This window comes from Triturus cristatus, chromosome 3_1, assembly GCF_964204655.1.
Source record: "Triturus cristatus chromosome 3_1, aTriCri1.1, whole genome shotgun sequence".
NCBI lineage: Eukaryota > Metazoa > Chordata > Amphibia > Caudata > Salamandridae > Triturus > Triturus cristatus.
The window spans coordinates 1,082,084,765-1,082,112,413 of record NC_140583.1 but is presented as its reverse complement, the minus strand read 5'-3'; the positions used below and the strand labels follow the sequence as shown (position 1 = coordinate 1,082,112,413).

The following is a 27,649-nucleotide window of genomic DNA, read 5'->3' as shown; positions in this document are numbered from 1 at the left end:
TATTTGCTGCTATAAGCATGAAAGAAGCGCCTCCCTTCCACAGTTTCCAAAAGCGCGGTGAGACAATAAAACCAGCTGAACTCGAACTCAGCAGTCTCCCTGGGAGGTGAGCATTAATGTGGTCCCTTAAGTACCTATGTCTCATGTCGAGGAGGGCTTCATTTATAAGGGACAGAGCTTTATACTTAATTTGCTAATGCACTGGCAGCCAGTGCACTTTAGCTCGGTATGCTGTGACTGATGAGCACTTTGGAATTTTATATAGTAAACAGATAGCCATGTTCTGCATGACTTGCAGGTGCTGTATCAGATATTCCGGGATACCAAGATACAGGACATTAGCATAGTCCAGCCTGGATAAGACCATTGATCTAACCACTGTGATTTGGGCCTCATGAGAGAGCAGATAGAGATGCTTCCTCAGCATGCGAATGCTCCAGACACAGGATTTCACCACCGCTGACACCTGTGCACTAAATGCAAGCTGGGTGTCGAACAGTACACCCAAATTTTTTGCTACTGCCGTCAGTGGGGGTGGCAGGGGAACACTTTCAGACCAAGCCCTCATCCACTCAGGAAGGGGGTCTCGTCCAAATAATAAGACCTCCGTATTATCCGGGTTGCATTTCAGTCTATTAGCTCTCAGCCAGTCTAGCAGTGCTACCATGCAGTTAGCAATGGCACTAAGCTTCTCCTCTCTAATAAAAGGAAACGCAATACTGCGCCTCTGCCCAGACTTATGAAGACCTAAAACAGAAACTAAGGACTGGACAAAGAGACCTGTATGACCAAAAAAGAAGAAAAAAACTTCAAAAGAAGGAGGGAAAGTGTCCCTCCTTCTTGATTTAATTTGACTTCATGAAGGGATCCTAAAAACAACCTTTAAGTCCTGACACAAGCCTTCGACCCATAGTGTGCAAAGTTGGCCGAACCATGTTGATCTGGTTCTTCCAGAGATAGATGTGAGAGACACCTAATACCACTTTAGACATCTGACATTTTTTAATAATACCACTACCTTTGATCTTCTTAATAAAATATGTCCTTTCTTAAGGTAGGAGGTATTTTTAAACTCTTTTTCCTCACATGGTGGATCCCATATGGTCTCAGGTTCAAGAGACCATCCTTCCTGGTGGAGGAAAAGACCCAATGATGTAACGATCAGTGGCTAAATACGCCAATGGGAGACATGCCTTTGGCAGAACAACAATGTTGAGGGTCTCACAACAATTTTGGTGTTGCCCTCCCCATCCCCTATCTCAACACAACTCTTCAAGTCTTCAGTGATGCCATTGCTCTCTTTCAAATAAAACAAGCAAAAGGAGCTCCCATGAGTGTTTGGGTGAAAAGTTTAGAAGCTCGCTGTTTTGCACAACTGTTTCCAACTGGAGAAAGTGGCCCCTTTGATGACCGTCCTGTACAGATACCAGCAGCTGAATGCTGGTCAACCGGATTATACTCAGAGGGACCAAGATTTCAGCAGCGTAGTCCCTACATATTTCATCTTCTGCTTGAGAGTGTCTTATCCGGACTTTCAAATGCTGTTAACCACATACTAAAGACAGGAGTTAATCTTCAAAATCTTTCTGTAAAGGAATTCATTGACAAAGTTAATGGAAAGGGTGAAAACTTAGGATACAGCTTAATTAATTTTATGGAATGCCAACATGGCACCAATGAGTATTGGTTTCACTGTCATGAAGAACTGAAATGATTGTTATGAAATCTAGTTGCACCAACTTGGTTTCTCACACTCAACTGTGCTGAGTACTCCTGGGATGACCTGCTTGAATTTATGAAGAGAAGAGAACTCTAATATTGAAGAGATCACAGTGAGGACAGCCAGAGAACATTACTCCTTGGATCCCACCTAGTGTTGCAGATAACAAACCTCCTCTTGGCAAAGTAACTGAATTATTTTGATGAAAAGAGTACCAAGCAAGAGGTGCTTCTTGTATTCACATGCTGTCATGGATAAAGGATGCACCAAAATTCGGAACAGAGACTGATGAGTCTGTCTCACCTTTGGCCTAACAGTATGTGACACTTGCTATCCCAAAAGACATTGATGAAATGAGCTTAATACAAGTTCTGTGCTTTGAGTGTAATAGATATGAAAAGTACTGTCATTGAAAATACAAATACAAAGGTACATTTAGTACAAGATGTCGTTTTGGATTCCCACGACGGGTCATGGCTAACCCTGGGCGTTACACTACGCTTCGCCCACGTAGTGTACGTAGCGCTGCCTGCTTCGCACTTTTCGAAATAGGCGAAGCAGGCAGCGCTACGCACACGCCAGGGCGAAGCGTAGCTGCCTGCCGCCCGCCACCCGCCTCCCGCCCGCCCTCTTTTTAAATCATATATTGCATGTAAAATAATTAAAAGTAAAGAGACTTACCTTAAGCGCGGCGTCTCCGGGGCTCCCTCTTCCTCGTTTCCAACTTCTTCTGACAAATGCGCATGCGTGGACGCCCGCGCATGCGCATTCCTTGCGAGAAATGCGCATGCGCGGGCGTCCGCGCATGCGCATTTGTCAGAAGAAGTTGGAAACGAGGAAGAGGGAGCCCCGGAGACGCCACGCTTAAGGTAAGTCTCTTTACTTTTAATTATTTTACATGCACGATATGATTTAAAAGGAGGGCGGGCGGGAGGCGCGTAGTGGGGCTACGCGAAGCGCGCGAGTGTACTTAGATTTGGGCTGATTCACGTAGCCCCACTACGCCCACCCTTAGTCATGGCACAAGGAAGTGTAAACAGCTTTCTGTCTGAAGTAAGGCATACACTGACACAAAAATCATCAAAAACACATACAACCTGAGAAGAACAGAGGCCTCAAAGTATATTAATGACTACAATCCTGCCAATCTGAAAATGTGGAATGTGAACATGGATATACAGTTTGTTGCAGACAACTCTATTGCTGTTGCTTGTTACGTCACTTCATATATCACAAAATCAGAGAAGACAGAGATGAAGGAGATGTGGGAGAAGATTTCTGCAGGAAAGAGTCTTACCAAGAAATTGTATTGCTTCAGCTTGAAAATACATTCGCGCACAAGAGAGATACAATCCTATGAGTGCTCAGATCGGTTGTGCTCGGCTAGTTTTTTGTCGAAGTCAAGGGGAATTGTTTGAGGTTGAATTGCCATCATCCACAAGAACACCCTCAAGGTCTCGAGCAACTCCGATGACACTCTCAGCACTGCCAAACACCTTCACTTCCAGATCTACACCAACCCCAACACCACCCTCAGAGGAACTCTCATCTACAGACCCCCCCGGACCCCAGCCTCAGTTCAGCGACTCCATCGCTGACTTCGTCAGTGCGAACGCCATCATCTCCATGGACTACATCCTCCTCGGAGACCTGAACTTCCCCCTCGAGAACAACAATGACACCAACTCCACCACCCTGATTGACAACCTCACCAACCTCGGACTCAGACAGCTCGTCACAATGCCCACCCACGACCCCATCATCTCCGCAAGCTCCCATGTCTCCTTCAGCCACACCACAGAACTCCACTGGACTGACCATCGCTGCATCCACTTCACCTTTCGCAAACCCACCACGCACCACCGCACTTAACAGATCCCCCACCGCAGCTGGAGCAAAAACACCGAAGACCAGCTAAACGCCGCCCTCGCCCAAAGCCCACCCGCCATCCCCACCGACCCCAACACCGCCGCCAGCAACCTCAGATGCTGGATCAACGACTGTGCCAACACTCTGGCCCCGTTTAAGAAACCCTCCAACAGACGCACCAACAAGAATGCCAGCTGGTTCACCGCAGACCTCCAAACCTCCGAACAAACCTGCCGAAAACTAGAGAAAAAATGGCAACGCAAACAGACGCCGGAAAACCACGCAGCCCACAAGAACGCCATCCGCCAACAACATCACTTCATCAGATCCGCCAAAAGGACCTCCTTCAAGGACCGCCTCGTCAACAACGCACACAACAGCAAAGAGCTCTTCAACATCGTGAAGGAACTCTCCAACACCAACGACATCCCACCATCGCAAGACCTGTGCAACGCCCTGGCCACCTTCTTTAATCACAAGATCGCTGACATCCATGACAACTTCGACAACCCCACCACCCCAACAGCCAATGGCACCTCAGACCCCACGGCCACCATCCACAATGACCCACTGCTCACCTGGACCAACATCAACGATGAGGACACCATCAAAATCATGAACACCATCCACTCCGGCTCCCTGTCAGACCCATGCATTCACCACATCTTCAACAAAGCAAGCACCACCATCGCACCCCATCTCCGAAAAGCCATCAACATCTCCTTCGTGACCGCGACCTTCCTGGAGAGCTGGAAGCATGTTGAGATCAACGCCCTGCTCAAGAAACCCAAGGCGGATCCAAGGGACCTCAAGAACTTCCGGCCCATCTCACTGCTCCCGTTCCCGGCAAAGGTCATAGAGAAAACCGTCAACAAACAGCTGACCTGCTACCTCGAGGAGAACAACATCCTGGACCCGTCCCAGTCCAGGTGCCGCAGCAACCACAGCACCAAAACTGCCCTCATCGCCGCCACTGATGACATCAGGGCCCTGCTGGACAATGGCGAAACTGCGGCCCTCATCCTCCTGGACCTATCAGCCACCTTCGACACTGTCTGCCACCGCACCCTACGCACATGCCTCCACAACGCAGGGATTCGAGACAAGGCTCTGGATTGGACCACCTCCTTCCTCTCCGGCAGAACCCAGAGCATCCACCTTTCCCCCTTCCGCTCCGAAGCCACCGAGATCATCTGCGGCGTACCCCGAGGATCATCCCTCAGCCTGACACTGTTCAACAGCTACATGGCCCGGTCGCCCACGTCGCCAGACTGCACGACCTCAACATCATCTCCTATGCCGACGACACACAGCTGATCTTCTCCCTCACCAAGGACCCCCTCACCGCCAAAACTAATCTCCACGAAGGGATGAAAGACGTCGCTGAATGGATGAAGAACAGCCGTCTGAAGCTGAACTCAGACAAAACGGAGGTCCTCATCCTCAGCTCCACCCCCTCAGCCTGGAACGACTCCTGGTGGCCGACCGCCCTGGGAGCTGCACCGACACCCACCGACCATGCTCGCAACCTGGGGTTCATCCTGAACTCAATGCCCTCCATGACCGAGCAAGTCAACGCCGTCTCCTCTTCCTGCTTCAACACCATCCGCATGCTCTGCAAGATCTACAGGTGGATCTCCACCAACACAAGAAGAACGGTCACCCAGGCCCTCGTCAGAAGCAGGCTGGACTACGGAAACACCCTCTACGCGGGAGCACCGGCCAAACTGCTGAAACGACTACAACGCATACAGAATGCCTCCGCCCGCCTGATCCTCGACATCCCTCGACACAGCCACATCACACCCTACCTGAGAGAGCTGCACTGGCTTCCGTCAACAAGAGGATCACCTTCAAGCTCCTCACCCACGCACACAAGACACTCCACAACACAGGATCAGCATACTTCAACAGTCGACTCACCTTCTACACCCCGATCCGCGACCTCGCTCTCGACACCGTCCCCCGCATCCAAAGAAAGAACTCCGGCAGCAGATCGTTCTCCCATCTCGCCGCCAAGACCTGGTTCAACTTTCCCATCCTCCTACGGCAGACCCAGGACCTACTAGGCTTCAGGAGGCTACTCAAGACCTGGCTATTCGAGCAGTAGCAACCCCCTCCAGCGCCTTGAGACCCTCATGGGTGAGAAGTGCGCTTTATAAGTGCCATGATTGATTGATTAATTGAGCTCGGCTAGTTTTTTGTCGAAGTCAAGGGGAATTGTTTGGGTAAGTCTAGGGCTTGCAAGCACGCAAAATAGAGTATTGAAGTCTTTCCTAGAAATGCAATACGCAGCAGAGTTTGATCACGAAAGTAGAGATGTTGTGAAGTCAGATACGTTGGATATCTTCTATCCAAGAAGGAGTCAACACTGAGAGAACATGTGCCTTAATGAAGTACTCCATAACTATTGATCTAAAAGTAATGTAATGGGAAACACAGAAGAAGGGAAATATGGGGTAGTTGTGTGTGAGTGTTGCATGGTGAGACATAGCAAAGGAAATTTAATTAACAACAGAAAACTGAGTTGAAAAACTCCAGACAGAAGAGAGTTTTTCTATTTGGCTCCTCTGCAACTGTTCATGCCTTGGCATGATGAAGCAGAACTACTTGGCAAATTTGGCAGCTACAAAGATTCTTCCAATCCTGCAAAAGACACCATTCAGTGTCGAGGCTGTTCAAACTACTTGCAAATGTTGAAAGAAGAGACTGTAAAGGAAGAAACTATTGCTGATGAGATAGCGAAAGAGAGTTCACAAAGCAGCCAAAGTTCTGGACCATTAAGGCTGACATATGTCCAGTGCAGGCCCATTGTCGTTTTCCCTTATGTTATGCCTGAGCACATTGAAGGCTGCTCTCTGCTTTGCATTTGTTGCTATACAAACGCTTCTTGTTTCATGCCAGGCTGTACTTTCACACTGAACCTGCTGTTTTTTTGTTTTCTGTTCTTTCCTGGGATTTAGTTTGAACACCGTAGACAATGTCAAACAGCAATACACCTTGATATTCTGTTCTGGTCAGGCTTTAGCACCTAGACACAACACACAAGTGCAGCTGTTGTTTGAGAACCAGTACTCATTTGTCATATAGGTATGCACAAGCATGAGAGGACACAGACAAGATCAAGACTGCCCCTGAGATGTAAAACCTTCATCTGTGCATGCTAAGGTATGGGGCCTGCTGCAAACACCCAGAGATCTTTTAATATATAATCACCTTGCTTCTGTAGAAGAGGAGGGGGTTAACTTACCCTGTCTTAAATAATGACAGCTCCCTTTCTGATTTATGGATTACTTACTATGTTGACCATATTTGTGTTTGGCACTTATACTGCATACAAGAGCACAATAGTTAAAATAAATATTTTTAACTTTGCTTGTGTCTCAGTCAGATATTATTGTGGACAAGTGTGAAAGCAAAAGGGTGTTTTCTGTCACCACGATTCCTGAGAGGGTTGGGAGTGTTATGTTCTGGGGTGTCTAATCACTTGTTCCTCTGTGTGTGAGTAGGAGGGCAAGTGAGACACTATAGCTAGTCTGTCCCAGGCCCATGGGTGCTAAGGTGGTAGAATTACTCAGTCCCTGCCTACTAGAGTTCTATGGTCCCAAGCATAGTTCTGTGATTTTACAGAATCCATGCAAGAAGTCCCGATCCTCTTGGGCAACCGATTATTCAAAATTAAGCAGCCATGAGTGAGGTGGAGACTGCAATGCAACAAGCAAGAGAGGAAAGTTTTGATTTTGAAAATGTAGTGGCACAACTAAACAATAAACAGAAAGCAGTTTATATTGAAGTAAAAGATAAAATAGAGCATGGATTTCATCACAAGAAGAAAGAATGTGAATTGTCTTCCTTTAAACCAATTCTGCTATACATTACTGGTCAAGCTGGCACTAATAAAAGCTTTTTAGTTCAAGTTCTCACTGCTTACCTACAGAAGACAACACAATCAAAGTTATCAAGCGTAGTAACAGCACCAACTGGATTAGTTGAACGCAATATTAAAGGAATTACTTTGCACCTACTACATATGCTACCTATTGAATATGACAATAAAATGGAATACCAGAAGTTATCTGGAATAATTTGTCATGAGGTGGAAAAGTATTGAAGAAGCTAAGGCTTTTAATCATCAATGAGGTGAGCATGATTTCTAACTTAATGCTTGCCTTCATACACTTAAGTATGCAGCAGATTTTTAAAACAGACTGTGATGTGCTTTTTAGAGTAAAGCATTTAATTGTCTTTGCTGACCTACTGCATCTCACTCCTGTGAAAGAACAGCCTGTTTTCAAGACATGTCTCCATAATGAAACAAGAAATGCTGTGTGTATCATTGGCAATGTAAATATTTGATTAAACTTTGAATACTAGTAGTGAAGAAAATGAACCAAGCATCCTATGTGGAGTATGGAGTTATCCTGATGGACATTAGAGTAGGAGTTCTGACACAGGAGGGAAGACATGCTTTAGAACGTCACTTACCAAGAAACTATTTTCATCTGACAACACAGCAGCACACCTACAGTACAATTTCATTGAAAAGGACATACCAATTGTTTAATGCCTACACTTCAAGAATGCTCCAACTTCTATGAACAATTACCGAAGCTGGAGAAAGAAGATAGTTTGGAAAGTACAGCTATTGATAAAATGAAACATCAAGCAAGAAGTAACAATACTACTAACTGAGAAACTACAAGCAAAATTGGATTCTTTGGAGAAGTCTGTATCGAGGAATGCAGGATTAGAAAAGTGTTTACGCATGTTCAAAAAGTGTCAAGTAATTTTACGGCGTAATTTGAAAGTGGAGGAAGGGTTTGCTATGGGCAAAGTTATTGATTTTATTAATTTTCCAAATAGGGATGAGGTTGCGTACTTAGCCATACAATTTGATCAGATTGATGGTGTGGAGCAGATTGGCCAATGTAGTGTACGTTTTTTGTGTGTGAAGGTCTTAGTTGTTCGGCATCAACAGTTTCCAATGTCTCTAGCATATGTTGTAACTATCCATAAATATCAAAGTTTCAGTGTGGACAAAGCTTTTATTAATGTTGGAACCACGGTATTTAAAGAAGGTATGTAGCATTATCCAGAGTAAGAACATCGTCTGGTTTGTTTTTAGTTGAATTTTATGATAAGAAAGTTAGCGCTGATGCAAGCTTTGTAAGAGAGTACAATTGTTTAAGAAGTCTATACACTCCTCATTTATGTCAGTACCCTATTTATAGGAAACAGGTAATCTGTCCAAAATGGACGATTACAGAAGAGACGTGATGTTCATGAAAAGAAAGCCAAATAGCACAAGTTAGAAGGCATCAAGAAGAAAGGTTTTGGAAATGAAGGAAATATTGTGGGATACCAGTTGGAAAATAGCTTAGTTGTCAATTATTCTCTAATTTCCAGGCCTGACTGTCTAGCCCTGGCCCCCCCAAGTGAGGCTCCTCTTCCTTCTGGTGATACAAGCTTAGGCTAATCTTTGTCTGGTGTGTATTTTTGTGAGCACAAAGCTCACCGCCTTTAGAAGCCTTGGTCCATGGCCTTCCGCCCCTTGACAGGCAACACCTCCCTTCCATTTTCTTCCGGATACCCTGGGCCTCCAGAGCAACTTCACCAGCTCCCCGGACCTTCCTGGCCGTGTGCTTTTCTCTTGTCCTCCGTGTGTGTATGCAGGAGGATCCGCCTGTGGACGGCCCGTACCAGGCTGCTTGTCTTCTGTCTCCTTTCATCGCCTCAGGTCTTGGGAGCATATCCCCACCTAAAGCCCAGGCCCGCCTTCTGAAAGGCTGTCAGTGGTATGCTCTCGATTGCGAGCCCTGCGGGGCCTCGGTTGTAGTCTCCACCATGGGCCGGCTGGCTCTGGCACCTGACGTTGGTTCACTGGCTTCGTTTGTGCCTCTTGCATGTCCAGCTAGACTGCACTCTGGCATGGCTCGGGTGCAGGTTGCCCACCACTTGCCCCGAGTTCTGTTCTCTCCCATTGTCTCAGATCCCGCTTTGGCATTTGTCCAGCCTCTCCGCTTCTCTGGCTGCTGGTTGTCTCACCCCACAAGGTGTATTAGTGAGGCAGAGGGGGAGAATCGATCAGGAGGGGACAGAGAGAACAGCTGCGGAACCCCGCCATAGAGACGCCGTTCGCTCGTTTACCAAAAGTACTACGAAACTAGTCAAAATCGCAACACCGGAGCCTTCTCGGCCCATGGATTAAGATCCGTCAAAAGACTGTTGCACGTAACGAATGATGCGAGCATTTTCCACCAGCTGACATTTCAAGCAAAGGTTTGGACGTTTATCACTCTTGAAGGTTTTTTGACTGCACTTAAGTTGCAGTGTAAACTGGTCCTGATGAGGATCCCAGGATGAAAACGGATTCGAAACGCGTAGACCTTATGTATTGAGGCCAATCTATTAGTGAAAACTTAACAGAGATCCAAGTTCTTTGAAAAAGATCAAATTTGTCTATGTTGATGGTCTTTTTTGTTTATGCATGTAATACTGCTTAGTTTGTTTTTAATGTGATAAAGAATATGAATGGGTTTGAGTGGGTATGAGTGTTTAGAAAGTGAGTGATGTGTATGTTAAGATGGTGGTATCACACTAGGAGGTGTCCTAAAAATTAAAAAAGAAAATCTATGTTTAAAATATACTGCGGACATCATTATGAGATGTGGTTTTCGGTTTATGGAATATTTGTTGTTATAAAAAATTTGTTGTAATTCAATGATTTTTTGCTGATTAAATCTGACCGAAAAAGCAGTCATCAGTGGTATTGTTTCAATCAATACACGTAGAAAAAGATTTTTCTCTCTAAGTTGGGTGCAGCACTGGCACATTTTTTGGTATTTGTTATTATTAGGCTAGGCCTTGCTGCCATCAAGCCAAGACCCAAGACTGTTGTTTTTGCGTTTTAATGTAGCATGAACTCGACCCAAAGGTGTCAGAGTGCTTTACATCAGCACCAGTTGCATTACAGATGGGCGGACACATTCATTTTTAGCCACGGGGAGATTAAGGGATTTGTCGAGAATCACGGGATGTTGAGCCAAAGCCAAGACTCTGACCTATTTCTCCAGCTTCAAGGCTGGCCGTTCTAGACATTACGCCTCATCCTCTCCCCTCTCCCAACACTGGGATATATAATAAACGTGTGAAAAAGTAGCTGTATAGTAGTTGTTGAGACACTCCACTAACCCTCTGGGCCGTCCAGGGAAAGGTGGAACATCCGGTCTACCCATATGCACTTCATGGTGCTTCTCTTCTGAAACTCACTGCTGTCAAGCACAATGGTGAGCACCTGTCGTTGAAGGCGAAGAGGCTTTGGGACAGGAAAGAGCCTCACGGTTGTCCACGGTTCTGCCTTTTGGGGAAAAGTCAATTTCCATGATCCAACTCTTACTGGCACTGCTGTTAATTCATAAGGCTCTCAGCATGTGACATATACAGTGGCGGCTCCTCCGCTAAGGTGGAGGAGCGTCGCCCCACTGCTTTGAAGCAGTCCAACAAAGGAAAAATAAAATGCTAATAACGTAATGTTATTAAAATTCTATTTTGTACCTCTGCAGCAGCTTTGCAGGTGGGGCTGCTCTTTTCGCAGGGGAAGGGAGGAGTGGTAGCAGTCTCTTAAATGCACAATGACTGTTTGGCCAGCTCTTTCGGGCCGACAAAACAGTCATTGCGCACTTTGCATGTTCTCCGTACGGGCTGCATTACAGCCTGCATGGAACATCACCATACCCACCTTGCTATGAAAACTGCCCTTAAAAGGTGGTGATCAAGGCATGAAGGCTTGAAGGATGTCATTGTCACCTAATAGTCTTTTTGCCCCTTATATTGTCCCCTTTTTCTGCAGCTTTATTCCTCCCAATCTTCTTGTTTCTGGATGCATCTTGCTGAGTTCATTCTCATCCCTGATGTGAAATGATATTAATGCCTTGCTTATAAATTCCTTTAGATATAATACATCATCTTTAATCATTGATTACCAGTACTTTTAAGGAAGATTTTTACACCTTTTGTTGCTTTTGCCTCCTAACTGGGATCCCGTTAAGAAGATACTTGACAACTTTTTTGAGAGCTCAAGAAGAAAATTGAAGAGATATTTACTATTGTGCGCCCTGTACCCTTCACTCTTATTTGGCTCTCGCGCATTTCATTGCAGCGTTTTCTCATTGCTTAGCTTTGGCTGTGCTTTTAAAATATCACGTTTTTGCTATTTAGGTTTGTGTTTTTGTTAGCCCTTATTTACCCTGTTTTTAACTGTGCTGGCCTCGCTTACCTGCACGCAGTCACTCTCACCTGCATAGTAATTTGATTTCACCGCATTTCGCGGGTCCCTCGCCACTGTCTCGTTGGCGGCCATATTGGGGGAGGGGTGAGACAGATCCTGGTCTAGTCCTCGTTTAGGAGGCTTGACCTGTATAAATAGTAGGCAATCTTGAGGCGAGCTTCCATTTGGCTCTCGCGCATTTCATTGCAGCGTTTTCTCATTGCTTAGCTTTGGCTGTGCTTTTAAAATATCCCGTTTTTGCTATTTAGGTTTGTGTTTTTGTTAGCCCTTATTTACCCTGTTTTTAACTGTACTGGCCTCGCTTACCTGCACGCAGTCACTCTCACCTGCATAGTAATTTGATTTCACCGCATTTCGCGGGTCCCTCGCCACTGTCTCGTTGGCGGCCATATTGGGGGAGGGGTGAGACAGATCCTGGTCTAGTCCTCGTTTAGGAGGCTCGACCTGTATAAATAGTAGGCAATCTTGAGGCAAGCTTCCATTTGGCTCTCGCGCATTTCATTGCAGCGTTTTCTCATTGCTTAGCTTTGGCTGTGCTTTTAAAATATCCCGTTTTTGCTATTTAGGTTTGTGTTTTTGTTAGCCCTTATTTACCCTGTTTTTAACTGTGCTGGCCTCGCTTACCTGCACGCAGTCACTCTCACCTGCATAGTAATTTGATTTCACCGCATTTCGCGGGTCCCTCGCCACTGTCTCGTTGGCGGCCATATTGGGGGAGGGGTGAGACAGATCCTGGTCTAGTCCTCGTTTAGGAGGCTCGACCTGTATAAATAGCAGCCATGCCCTCGCGCAGCGTCATCGCGCAGCGTCATCGCCTGACTTCCGCCGGAGTTACGCCTAAGTTCAGCCCGTCTGCGCCCGTCCGCGCTGAGGACGCGCTGCAGGGCGGGCTGGACTCGGCGGATTGTAGTTCTTCATCTAATGAGGCGTATAGACACTATTCCATCTCGGAACTCTTGACCTACAGACCTATAGCGCAGCGATGCGATCACCGCTTCTCTCCTGAAGGTATTTTGCATTCTCAGCGATGCCGGACTTGCAAGGTTTCCTTTTGCTGTCCTACCCCTACTATTACCAGATCCCATTCTTACTCTGGACGTTTGCCGGTTCTGCAGCTTAAAACTGGCTTTTTAATCAACGCTAGATCGTTGATTAAGCATAATGTTGTCTTTCATGAATTTGTATTGGAAAGACAGCCTGATTGGGTTTTCATCACAGAGACTTGGGCTTCAGATTCTTCTGGCCATGACCTACTGCTGGCCATCCCTGATGGTTACTCATTACTGAGGCAGGATAGACAACTGCGTAGAGGTGGAGGAATTGCTGTTCTTTTTAAATCTTCCTTATCATGCTCTGTTAAATCTATATCCTTGCCCGGGGATTGTTTTGAGGCACTTTATTTTTGCATTCATTGCACTCCATCCGTCTCCTTTACTGGGATTCTTCTATATCGACCCCCCGGCCCTAGGGCCAATTTTCCCTCTGATCTGCTCCGAATTCTGGAGCCCTACTTTGGGAGAACGGATTTTTCTGTTTTGGGTGATTTCAACTTCCACCTTGAGGAAATCAACTCCAAGGATACTTTAACACTACTAGAGTCACTTGGGGCCTGTGATTTGTCTCAACTGGTGAGCAGCCCTACTCATATAGCTGGCCATACCCTTGATGGGGTATTTTCTAGCGATCTTAGGCTATCTGCTGGACTGCCTCTGCCTCTGATTTGGACGGATCATTTTGCTGTTCCACTTAAATTCGAGTTCTCCTCCTTGTCCTCAGTTAAACGTATCAACTCTCGATTTATCCCTAGGAGAAATCTTAGAAATATCACGGATGATACTGTGGGCTCTCATATTGGGATATCAGAATCTTTTTCTTTGAAAGATGCTGATGAGGCAGCTCAAGAACTCACGGATTCTATCATCAAAGTAGTGGAGGAGCTTGCCCCTGCCTCCCTCCGATATGTAGCGCGACAGAAACCAACTGCACCCTGGTTCTCTGAACACTTGAGACTTTTGAGACAGAAATGTAGGCGTAGCGAGAGATGCTGGAGGAAGTCTTGGGACCTGAATGATCGTGAGACATATAAATCTGTTCTACGAGAATATAAACAGAGGGTTTTAGTGGAGAAGAAAGAATATTTCTCTAATCTTACAAGCTCCCTTATTTCATCTAGTGAACTTTTTAAAATCGCGGACTCACTTTGCTCTCTCCAACTCCCGGATCCTGTAGTCAGCTCCCAAGATCTTTGCAATAATATCTCTGATTTTTTCTTTAGTAAAATCTCGGATATACATATTGCTTTGGAAGCCCAATGCCGCTCTCTAGACAGGAGCATTCCTCCCGCTATAGCTAGGCTGGACAGTTTGGATGAAGGACCTTCTAAATTTCTTAGGCAGTTTCCATTACTGTCGTTAGAAGGATTTAACCTTCTTCTTGACAAGACAAAATCTTCCTCCCCTATGGATCCGCTTCCGCTAAAATCATTGAAGGAATGCAGAAACAGCATTGTTCCGCTTATGCTGGGAGTTATGAACAGGGCCATTACTCAGGGTTCATTTCCTTCAATCTGGAAGAAGGCTATTGTAAAGCCTCTTCTAAAGAAACCCTCTTTAGATCCCGGCCTCCTTAAAAACTTTAGGCCCATCTCATTGCTTCCTGCCCCTGCAAAAATATTGGAAGCTCATCTTAATCTCCATCTTTCCACTTTTCTTCAGACCAGTGATTATCTCGACCACACACAGCACGGATTTAGAAAACATCACAGCACTGAATCCGCACTTACTGTAGTAGTCGATACCATCCGTCGTAAAGTGGATGGTGGCCAAACTACGATCTTGGTCCTGTTGGACCTTACAGCTGCATTCGATACCCTGTCTCCTGCCATTTTAACATCTCGGCTAAAGGAGGCGGGGATTACTGGGCAGGCTCTGGATCTTCTCAATTCCTTCCTTCTTGGGAGAGAACAGAGAGTGAAGCTCGGAGACTTTCTCTCCCCTGCAAAGTCATTGCAATGTGGGGTGCCACAGGGGTCGGCTCTTAGTCAGACCTTGTTTAATATCTATGTGGCCCCCCTTGCCCGACTAGTAAAATCTCAGGGGATGGAGGTGGTCTTCTATGCTGACGACACCCAGATCATGGTGTCTCTGGCTCATTCCTCTGTTCATACATCCGCCATTGGCTTTAGGTCTTGCATGCAACTTGTTGCAGACAGGATGATTATCAACTCACTAAAGCTAAATGGCGATAAAACTGAGGTCTTGGTCTTTGGGAAAGACCATGATGTTTGGTCGAGTGATTGGTGGCCTACATCTCTCGGTGTTTGCCCCACCCCCTCCCAATCAGCCAGGAATCTGGGTGTGATCTTTGACACCTCACTCTCTATGATCCCTCAAGTGAATAGGACAATAGCCACATGTTGGGGGGTTATCAGGATCCTGAATAGGATCCGTGACTATCTCTCTCCCCAGGCACGCATGCAGGTTGCAGTTGCCCTTGTTGGCTCTAGGCTCGACTATTGTAACTCCCTGTATGTGGAGTACAACAAGGGCCTTATACATCGACTGCAAATCGTGCAGAATGCCGCTGCACGCTTTGTCCTAGCCCTTCCCTTGGCGTTCTCAGCCACGGCGGCTAGAAAAAAGCTTCACTGGCTTCCTGTTCAGTACAGAATTTCCTTCAAGATTCTCTGCCTTGCTTATAGAGCCCTTATGGCTGGCTCTAACGATGCACTGGGATCTCTGCTGACTCGTTACATCCCTTCCAGATCACTTCGGTCGGCTGGGCTATCTCAATTGGTAGTGCCTCGTACAAGATTAGCCAGATGGGGAGCGAGAGCTTTTTCTGTAGTCGCCCCCAAGTTCTGGAATTCTCTTCCAATTGAGGTTAAAACCCTTCCCTCAATTGACTTGTTTAAAAAGGCTCTGAAGACGTGGTTTTTTACTATGGCTTATCAATGAGATTCTGCTGGTTCTGATCTGCGAGCTGTATTATTTTGATTTAGGCGCCTTGACGCCCACTGGGCTAAGTTGCGCGTGATAAAATCTATTTCATTCATTCATTCATTATTTGCGCAGCCATAACCAAATACTCTACATATTGTGCCCTTAACCCTGTACTCGTATTCCCAGGCCGTTTACCCTTAGATCAGCCCCCTTAATTCTTTACCTTTGTTCCTGAGTCCTTAGTGATGTATGCTTAAATATTAAACTATTACTCTGTTCTCGACCTTGTACCCTATCCCCTTAACCTTTTAACTTTAATCCTGTACACTTAATAAAAAACACTTCTGTGAGGAAATGGGATGTATTATACGGTGTGGTCATGCAAACTCAACGTTTAATACACTTACCAACCCCTTTAGGACCCTTAGGTTTCCTTTTTCAAACCTTCAGCTCAACCATGAGTAGCTGTGGGTCTGAACAGCAAGGCCTACTCAAAGGAACATGTGTAAAGCTTCTAAACAGCACCAAAACACTTGAAGAAGAAATCAACAAGACACAAAAGGAATCCGAAACCAATTTAAAAAAATAGACTTTATGTAGTTTTAAATACCACAATGAAAAAGATCCACCTGAGGTTTCCAGAAATATGGTATTTACAAGGTATAGTAAATCATGTTATTTCAATCAACTATGAATAAGCATTGCCAAATTCCATTAGTTTGACACTGTGAACGTTTGTCACCAAAAAGGTATGTTAGCTGTAATGCGGTCATTTAGAATCACATAGGAAACCAACTCCAGTAGGGAGTCAGTCAGGGAAATCAGCAAAGTCCTCAGAAACAGTTACAACAAGTGTAGAAGCAGTTTTCTGAAAGATCAGCATGTAACTCTGCACTCACTAATTGGGTTACCAAGCTTTTCCATAGTAAAAAGGACAGTTGACCGATTTTACTATCTGAACATGTTCTTTCTATGAGGTGTGTTGCACCCTGCCTTAGGACTCACTAGGCCTGCCATAGGGGGGACTTATACATATGCTAGGGGGAAGTCTGGCTTTGCCACTGCGTTAATTGCCAAGACTGGGCAGCAGGTAAGCTAGCTCACCAATTGGTAAACCCAATTTGACATATTAGTTTAAGGGTAAGACCACAGGCACTGAGGTCTGGTTAGCAGATTCAGTGCACTCTCAGAGATAAACAATCATCAGCTGCAGTCCCATAAATTGGGGGGGTGACCATGCACACATAGGCATTTTCTTACACCTTCACCCTGTACTCTGAACCTGTATCTCTATCTATCTATCTATCTATCTATCTATCTATCTATCTATCTATCTATCTATCTATCTATCTATCTATCTATCTATCTATCTATCTATCTATCTATCTATCTATCTATCTATCTATCTATCTATCTATCTATCTATCTATCTATCTATCTATCTATCTATCTATCTATCTATCTATCTATCTATCTATCATCCAGTGGTGACCGCTATGCACAGAGTTGTCATCAATTATGTAATTTCAGATGTTACAGTGATGTTATCAATGATGTCATTAAGCATGTCATGAGTGAAGTAATATGTGAGGTAATTAGCAGTGCATGGCAAGGGCGCAAATTAGTTACTTTAGAGCATGAATGATATTTTCTTGAGAAAACTACTACTGGTGAATTTCACTTGTTCTTAAATTTAAAACAGCATGTTTTAACTGACATTTTCACATAATTACAACGTCCCTTTGTATTATTTTTTCAGTGAATTTCTGTTTTTTTTTCATTTAAAGTAACCTGTACTGCATGGTGTGGGGTTGGGTGAAGCCCTGCACTCCCTTTCCGGCACCCAACACCGTGGGTGGCCAACCCCTATGGCCAGGCCTGCACCAAACCCCCTTGGTTGTGCCCAACACCCCACAGCTCATTGCCATTGGCCATGCATGGGGTTGGGAGCAGGCCCTGGCAACCCTCCTCCCTAGAGGTGATTAATGGTGTCATTTTACGTAAAGCAGACCTACTGTATTTGTCAAAAGGTCATTACACTAAAACATAAAAAACAGTGGACCTATTGGCTTTATCAAGGGGTCAGCAGATCAACATATGTAGAGCAGCCTTAAATTATTTTTCAAGAAGTCCCCGCTAACTATAATCAAATGTATATTTGAGAAATTCACACATAGCAATGCTTAATAAAAGTGATTGTAACAACATATTTTTAATAAAGCATTTTTTAAATAAAAATATTAAACCTGTATATGATTCTCTTTGAAACATTTTTTTCGCCCATTTAGTGCAGCCATAGAACCAATCACAAGGGGCCCTTGTAATCCAGCTGAAGAGTCTACTGTTCCAGCTCGGTGTAATTAAAAAAAAATATAGTAGGCTGTCCTGAAGTTTTGAATTCAATGACACAGAAGATTTACTTTTTTTGCGTTGCTGTGAGCTTGTTGCGCTCCCAGTGGCCCTCCAGAATAGTAAAAAGATACTTGGTGGTGCTCATGCTCCTTCTAGGATTTTCAAAATATAACTGATAAGCCCTCGGAGGGTATTATGGAGTGCTCCATGCAGGAGCAGTGAATAATAAAAGAGAGGCTCCTGCTGCTCATTTTTTTAACTTCTTCTGGCTTTTTTTACATCCTTTGGGGTGCTTCAGTGCCCTACTGAGGCACCCACACTTACTTTACATATTTTTTATACTTTAGGGGTATGCTTGGGGAACCCCAAGGCCCCTGCCAGCTCTCAAGGCAATTTTATTTTTAAAGTGGATGTCCGGGTGCCAACCCTGACCACCCACGACATTGATCTAGCCTCCCGGGGCCCCTGCTGGCTCCCTGGTCCCCACTGTAGCTTGAATCGCCTTTTCAAAAATATAATTTGAAAGTAGATACCCTGATGCCCACTGGGGGCACCCATAACATTGACAGAGGGCTCCCCAACCTGCATCCATCGTGGTGCTGTTGGTTGCTGGCTCAGTCGCTTTTCTTTCATCCGGGAAGGAGCAGCATTTTTCTGTGCTGCAGCTAGGGTGGAAGAAAATATGCTTTTCCTGCCAGCGAGAGTGCTAGTAGGGTATGGTGACACTTTCCTGTGCAGGGAACCACAGAGTTTTTGGGGTTGGGGTCCCCAATACAATGTTCATAGCGGCCCCCTATTGGGTCCCCAGTGCTAATTTATGGCTATGTGCCCTCTCCTCAAAATGTAAGCCTTGGCCCCAGGGGATAATGTCCCTGGGTATCAATGAGGCTCGGGAGGGTGGTATTGAGACCCCGACCATTTTTATGAAATTCGGCCTCAGACACGTGGTCCCCTGGGCATGAAACCAGCTCTGGGAGAGGGGCAGCGGATCACCACCACATAAAAAATAGATAATTCATGTGCAACTATATTGCCCAGTGGTGTTCGCCACTTGCTAATTATAGTTAGGCAATAGATTTTTTGGTCTCATCCACCTCAGCTCCTTCCCGGAATATTTAGGGGTGATCCGTCAAACGTGGGCTGAAAAAGAGGCGAGGTCCCAAAAGACATTTCACCCATGCAACTTTACATAGCAAAATTAGACGCAGCTTTAGTCAAAATGGATGAATGAAATTTCGGCAAATTGGTCAGAAAGCTGGATCCTGGTCCAGGAAACGTGTTTTCTTTGTGATTTGGTGTAAATCCAGTCAGTTATTTTAGAGAAATGAAAGCTCAAAATTAATTTATATTTTGCACCACAGAAGATCTGCGGAGCCAACAGATCTGGAGATTATTATGATAAATATTTATTAATCCATTGAAAAGTCCCATTTTTGACATATGTTTAGTAAGAGATAACTCCTTATTGAGCAAAAAAAACGTTAAACTAAAGGATGTTATTGTAAAATGAAGCTTGACCTATAAATTGTATTGCTTTGCGTTCAATGAATTCTAAGATTATGAGTGCTTGTTGCCATAAGCTCCTTGTTGTCCGTTCTTTGAATCTCTTGTTCGGTCCTTAGGCACAATGATCTCACTTGTGGAATACTCACATATGTATATATATTACCCAATGGCAATTGGTATGAAATAAGGTACTACAAGGGGATATAAAATATACAATATAATCAGTAACAAAGTTGAAAAAAGGAAAAGAACACTAAAGAAATACCTTTGTGTAGAAGGAACAGGAAATCATGGAGGTTTAGAAACTTCTTGCTGTATCGGGGTTAAAGACAGAGAGATACAAGCACTCAAGTCAAAAAATAATGTAACTGGGCTCCACACTTCTCTACGTTTAGCAGCTAAGGATAAGGGATATACAAAAGTAGTATCTAGTCTATGATTGTAGCAAACAGCGTACCACCAAGCCTTATAAGATAATTTGGTAAAATCCTTCCAGTTTTTGGTGATTTGCTGAAATGCCACAGCTAATAGCAAATCAATTATCCTAACGTTACAAGTGCAATGTTCCCAGATGGGAGATAGGCTCCCTAAAAAAATATGAGATGGAGAGAAGGGGTGGGTTGAGGAAAAAATCTTATTAATTTGAGACCAAACCTGCTTCCAGAAATTAAGAACAAAATGACAGACAAAAAGCATGTGGAAGAGATCTGCATCTGGTAAAGAGCAGGACCAACATTTGTCAGAGATATCTGGAAAGTGAGTACTGAGAATGTGTGGTGAAAACAATAAACGATTATAAATAAAAAACAGTGTTTGAGTGGTATTGGCTGCTCTGGAGGATCTACGAATTTTTAACCACAGTTTATCCCATAATGCAATAGACCATGAAGTTCCAAAATCTTTTTCCCAATGTTCCTCTATACTGGTTTTAATGCGGGGATGAGGCAAAGTGCGAAGGAAAGCATATATCTTAGAAGCTTTAGAATGTGTAAGGAGTAAAGAATGTAACGAGGGTGCATCAGACGGTGTGGGAGTTGATGAAGGAGGTATATCAAGATGGACCTCATAAGCATGTTGTAATGCGCACGTTAACAATGAGTATTTGGTTCGGAAAGTGAGAGGGAGATTGAAAGAAGCGGCAGCTAAATCAAAAGGAATAATCTGAGTATGATGGAACAGTTGCCTTACCCAGATAAGACCATGTGTTCTCCAAGATTTCCAAAAGATTGGCTTATTATTGATTAGAATTGACATATTATGCCAAATAGGTTGATCAAAAAAGGTTGAAGTAGATAAAGGCAACATTTTTGAGGTATATTTAAGAATGGGAGTTGAAATAGATTGTGGTCTACGAGAGAACATAAGATATTCTTTGAAAGAAAAGGGAAAAATGAAAGACTGTTCTAAGGTCAGCCAGAGAGGAGATGTTGAAGAGATGCCTTCGGTCCAGTGAGAAGCTTGGTGCAACAGGAAGGATTTATGATACAAAGAGAAGTTCGGAAAATTCACCCCACCCTCCTTCTTAGAGCGCATTAGCTTAGATAAGGACATACGAGATTGTTTATGCCCCCACTAAAAGGAAGAGAGAATAGAATTAATCTTCTTGAAATATTTTGAGGGAATAGCAAGTGGTATGTTGGATATTGAGAACAAAACAACAGGAGAAAGCATCATTTTGATCGTGTCCAATAGTCCTCACCATGATAAGTAAAGCGGATGCCATTTGCTAGTAAGAGTAGTTAGTTTTTGTATACATTCTTCCAAAGATTTAGTGATCGTACCCGAAAGAGAAGAATGAAAATGAAGGCCCAGATATTTAATAAAGTTAGGGCTCCAAGTAAAACCTGAGGCAGAGAAGTCATCCTTGAAAGTTACTTTAGTGAGTGGTAAGATTTCGCATTAGTCTTTATTTAATTTGTATCCCGACACCTGAGCAAAAGAATGAACTTCATCTAAGAATGCTGGAAGGGAGGTGACTGGGTGGGATATAAATAGAAGGACATCGTCAGCATAAGCTGCCATCTTAATGTCAGTATCTTGAAAATTAAAACCACATATACTATCATTTTGACGGATTCGCAAAAGAAAGGGTTCCAAAGCAAAGTTAAACAAGAAAGGTGAGAGTGGACAGCCCTGTCTCACCCCTCTTCCCAATGAGAAATAAGAGGATAGGCCTCCATTTGCCGAAATAGCAGCTCTAGGACAAGAATAAAGAAAAGAGATCAAGGAAGAAATTTTTGGTCCAAAACCAAACCACTTCAGAGTTTTAAACAAATAAGGCCATTCAACGCGATCAAAAGCTTTTTCCGCATCCAAAGCTATGGCTGCAAGGGAATGAGGGTGATGAGAAGATTTAGAAAGGATGTCAAAAAATAACCTGGTGTTATCTGATAACAATCTACCCTTAACAAAGCCAGATTGTTCTTTCCCTAAGAGCTGGGGGAGTAAGGATTCTAAACGCAATGCCAATGCTTTAGAAAAAAAATTGTAATCAATGTTTACAAGAGAAATAGGACGATAATTTTTACAATAGTGTGGATCTTTACCCGGTTTCGGGATAATACAAATAAGGGCATCAGAAAAAGATAAAGAAGCAGAACCAGTTTGAAGAAAATTAGAGAGAAGCAAATGCAATTTGGGGATTAGCAAATTTAAAAAACAAGAAAAGAATTCAACAGTAAAACCGTCAGGCCCCGGAGCTTTGTCATGCTTAAGAGTGTGGAAAGCCTGAAGGAGATCCCTATGAGTAAGATCGGATTCTAAGGAGGAGAGGTCCGGAGGAGTATCAAAAGGACAAGAAATGGTGGAAAGAAATTGGGAAATGGATTGTTCAGACGAAGAAGCTTCGGAAGAATATAAGGTTTGATAAAAAAGTAAGAATTCTTGTAAGATGTCTTCACTGTTACGTTTCAGCAAGCCGTCCCGACCATAAACAGATTCAATGATGACTTTATTATGTCTAACCTTTAAATAATTACCAGCCTTATTCTGTCCACCGTAGAACTTGGCGCTTGATTTTAAAAGAAAATTAGAGGCGTTGAATGTAGACTCCCTATTAAATTCAAGTTTGGCAGAAATGAGGTCGTTTAAACAATCTTTTGATCTAGAAGTATAATATAAGTGCTCTAAATGTTTGATTCTAGCAAGGATAGCATTATTGTCATGTTGGGCTTTCTTCCGTTTACGTGAAACATAGTTGATGATGAAATCCCTGGCTGACGCTTTAAAAGCATCCCATACCACAGGAAATGGAATTTCGCCGGTGTGATTAAACAAAAAATACTCATGAAAAAAGGAAGTGAAGGAAGAAACAAATTGTGCATCAAGAAGGAGAGCGTTATTAAAATGCCATTTTTTAAAGGAGATAGGCTTCTGCAATATATCTAATGTGATAGAAACTGGAGCATGATCTGAAATTAAAATGGAGCCAATGTCAGAGGAAATAAGGGACTGAGTGAGGCGATGTGTGAGAAAAAAGTAATCTAATCGAGATTGAGTATGGTGAGGGGGTGAGAAGAAGGTGTATTCTCGTGAAGTGGGGTTGCAAAGTCTCCAGGCATCAGTAAGTTGGAATTGTGTAATGAGTTGAGTGAAATTTTTTTGTGATTTATGAGGGATATAAGCGTTAGCTGAATGCCTATCCAAAAAGGGGTCGAAAACTTCATTGCAATCGCCTACTAGAATAAAATTATCAACATAGTGTTGAGTAATTAGCGGAGCTAAAGAGGACCAAAAAGAGGCGTCCCCACATGTGGGAGCGTATACATTTAAAATGGAAATGGGAACATTATCAAAATTAAAATTAACTAACACCCATCTACCTGAAACATCAGCAAAATGCGTTACTGACTGGATTGGGAGGGATTTTTTTAATAAAATCAAAACACCATTACATTTACCATCCCCTGGAGAAAAGTATACATCACCCACCCAACCCCTTTTTAATTTGGCAGACTCAAGGTCCGACAGATGGGATTCCTGTAGACAAGCTATATCTGCATTGAGTTTGGCCAGATGAGAGAGTACTCTCTGTCTTTTAATCGACGAATGTAAACCTCTAACATTCCAAGAAAATATTTTCAAAGGCATAGAATAATATTAGAAAGACATATCGATAAATCAGCATATGGAATAGCATAGATATAAACAAAAAGAAAAATATTAAAAGCATATAAATATATCAAGAAGAGACAGCGAAGATAAAGAAGAATAGTGTCATAATGAACCGTGAAGTAAAAACCAGTTACACCAGTTACATGATAAAGAAAAAAAATAAGAGCAAGGAACAATAGTTGGAGCAAGGGTAAGAGCGAAGAAAAATAGAAGGACTGGAACAAGAATAAAGAAAGAGTAAAATAACAGAAAGAAGAAAAAAAAATACATGAAAGAACAAGAGAATAGAAGAGGAAGAACAATAAACTTACATATTGTCGAGAAGAAACAAAAGGAGAGGAGGGTGGAGGCCACATAAAGCAATGACGAGTCATGGGCTCTCAAGGGAAGGCAGGGAAGAAGGACAACCGCAACGAACTCCAGGGGCACAAAGGTGAATGGTGATATGAGGGAAGGAATCTGTTCAAGAGGCAAGAAAGAATTAATGTTAAATACGCAGGAGAAACAAAAGTAACAGAACAACAAACAATTAGTAAAACTGCGTAAGCATAACAATCTCGAAAGACCAATCAGGAAATAAGCATATAAGCATTAATACAGAACAGGTAAATGTAACCATATATTAAGAACTGGGCGAGGCAATAGTATCCATACTAGTAGCGTTGTGGGAGTACAGGAAGCTCTTCAATTTCAGCGGATCATCATAAGTAGTAGTCTTATTATTGAAAGTCACCTTGAAGAGACGGGGATGAAAAAGACCATATCTCGCTCCCATAGATCGCAGCTGTGGTCGAAGTGAAAGGAATTCTTTACGCCGATCTGCAGTACATTTTGCATAATCCTGTGAGAAGAAAAGCCGATTACCAGACCAAGTGAGCCGGGGGAGTGCCCTGGCAGCAGATAGAACGATGAGTAGGTCAGTATATTCCAAAAAATAGAGTATAACACCTCGTGGCTTTCTTGCTTGAGTGGTAGAAAATCCAGTAGAAGGCAGACCTAGCCGATGAGCCCGTTGTATATTAAGATTGGTGGTATCCGACAACTGGAGAATCTTCGGCAAACAAGATTTAAAAAATGCTAAGGCATCAGACCCCTCTGAATTTTCCGCCAGGCCATAAATGTGGAGATTGTTTCTCCCACTTCTGTTTTCCAAGTTCTCAATTTGTTTGTGGAGATTAGATACTTGAACACATAGTGGATCGACCTTAGCAACAGAGGAAGCAAGAGTGTCTATGTGGTGTTCTAAATGGGTTACGCGACCATCAATATTTGACCACTTATCGGAAAGCATCTGAAGAGTGGATTTGGTTTCTTCAAGAGTGGTTTTAGTGTCTTCAATAAAAGGGCGTAAAGCTTTAATTTCCTCCAAAAGGATATCCATAGTGACTGATGAAGATTGTTTAGGAGGAGAAGGAGGGTCCTTTTTGAGACGTTTGGTAGAAGCCTTAGCAACGCCACTGATCTGCGGGGCTACAACAGAGGAAGAGCTCTTAGCAGAAGGATCGGAGGAGTCATCCATCTCCAGACACTTATACCTGGACCCCGTCTGAAGAAGAAATTTACGAGGAGTTGGAGAAGGCTTGCGTAGCTCCTTATATAATCTGCCCATAGATGAAATGGCAAAAGCAAAGGTAGTAACAGCAGAATGAGGAATAATGGACAGCAGCAAAAAAAAAAAAAAAAATGACATTAACGTCCAAACATATGATGAAGTCAATACAGTACCAATGCAGTTGAAAGAGCCAGGGCTAAACAATCTGAAATTGAAGCAGTAAGCAACATGGAGCACGATTAGAACCACCTCCACGCCGAGAAACTGCGAAGAATTGGGCACAGTCTAAAGCATCAGCAGGATAACTGTAACAGTCGAACGTATTGGCTCCACATACATTCAGGACATAAATAAAAACATGTCACGTTGGAGTGAGACATGTAATGCGGTCCATATCCAATGAATTAGAAAAAAAAAGTGCCTTCAGAATACTACCCACACATGTTGTAACATCAAAGAAAGAAAAATGGGCAGTCCATAAGAGGCAAGTACCTCAATTTGCACAGACTACGCTCTAAAAAGAGCCAAAACTGCACCTAAAGGTGAGAAGGGCATATCAAGGCAGGCAGCAGGTTGTAAAATTAAAGAATAGTCCACCAGTACCTCCGTCGCGCAAGAAATGCTGTGACTGAATTTACGTCAGCGCTGAGGGGAGAGCTCCGTCAGCGCTGAGACAAGATGGCGGCCGCTGTAGAAGGAGTCACTTCGCATCGTTCATCGGAAGAAAGCAGCGCCGCTGGTAAGTATTAGGATCCAAAAATCACCCTAGGCATGCCCCAGCCGTTCCCAAGGCAGACTTCATGGCCTTTCATGAAAAATGAGGCGCCAGGAGTACCGTCGCGGCTTCACATCACGGCGCTGCCCGGGAGAGCCACATAAACACCGCCATTGTCCGCGGGCGCTAGCCACGCCCCCCGTGAGTAGTTATACTTAACACGACGTTTCCATATTCAATGGATGTTTTGGCTTGTTTTTAACTTTGCGCCCATTTAATGAATGTTCTTGAAACTGTCCCAAAAAGTCTCATTCACCACAGCTCCTCCCTGGAAAGTTTCGGGGTGATCCGTCACTCGTGGGACACTTACATTTGGGCACATAGTGAATTAGATGTTGAGCAGCTGAGATGTGGAAAACATGTCTGCTGCTCCCTCTCAGCAGGTTTCAGTCTGGACCCAGATGGTGCAAACCAAATATCCTTGAATTTAACAGTACTTGACCATAACTTGAAGAAACATCTCGCAAATAGAAGTATGCCTTCTTGCTTAGCCTTCTAGTCTACTTCTCTTGTGAGATCAACAGCCAGTCACCCACCAGTGACATGAAACATATTTTACCTATGTAAAAATGCCTAAAGGAGGACACTAGAGATACATGGAATGGACAGAAGACCAATACACAACATATTCTCCATGTACTCACATTCCTTCTTATAATTTTTAAATTAGGTACAAAAAATGCTTAACTGATAAGTGGCATAAATATTCATCTTTTTATTCCAATTGCTGACTTATGACGATGATGTTCTTTTTTCTGATAACAGGTGGCATAAAAGGGAAAGTCCTGATCAGCTTAGCATTGGGTCCGACGTTCTTGCAAGTCATGCCAGCCTGTGAACACTTCGAAGAGATCTACTTGGCAACCCACAGCGAGACTGATGAAGCAGAATGCAAGAAATGGCTGCAGAATAAGCCAGATGCATTTGACTGGATTCCAGTCATAAAAAGCTTTTGTACCCTGGAAGGCGATGTGTATGTATGGATTCAAAAGCCTTTTTCTTAAATTGTGTATTCTTTTATGCAATATAAATTCTTATAGCCTGATTTAGAATTTGACAGGTTGTACTCCATCAGGGTGACAGAGAACCTTTTCTTCACCATGTGTCAAATTTAGGATTAACCACCAGCCCAGCAGCCATCTCTGAATGTTCAAAGGAACCACCGTCACATGGTTTCCTTTCAATGTACAAAAAGTCTGGTAGACAGCTGCTGTCCGTTTAGATGGCAATTCACTGAGCTTTTCAAAAGCTTTTATGTTTCTGAAACAAACAATGGGAGTTTGCTAATGACCCCCACATCGTGGAAGCCTTCTTCCAGGGTGTGGTGTTCATCATTTCTTTATGTCCCTTACTGCCAGTTTGGACAGATGCAAAGACATTACCTGGGCTACCCTAGATAGGGTGGGCAGTGTAATGTCCTTACCGCTGCTCTGTCGGAGGAATCTTTCTGTTGATGGTGCCAACAGTTGATGGAAAACTTTAGGTCCACCCATCTGTAAATGAGATAGGAGGGCCAATGATTTGGCAGGCATGG

General features: G+C 43.6%; 1 protein-coding gene across 1 annotated transcript in view; it reads left to right on the top strand.

Annotated features, from left to right (window-relative positions):
- Positions 1-27,649, top strand: part of LOC146861562 (indolethylamine N-methyltransferase-like) — an 83,214-nt gene that overhangs the window by 43,836 nt on the left and 11,729 nt on the right. The window contains exon 2 of the mRNA XM_085645949.1: positions 26,881-27,088. Coding sequence (XP_085502075.1) covers positions 26,881-27,088 — 208 coding nt within the window. The remainder of the gene's footprint in view (positions 1-26,880; positions 27,089-27,649) is intronic.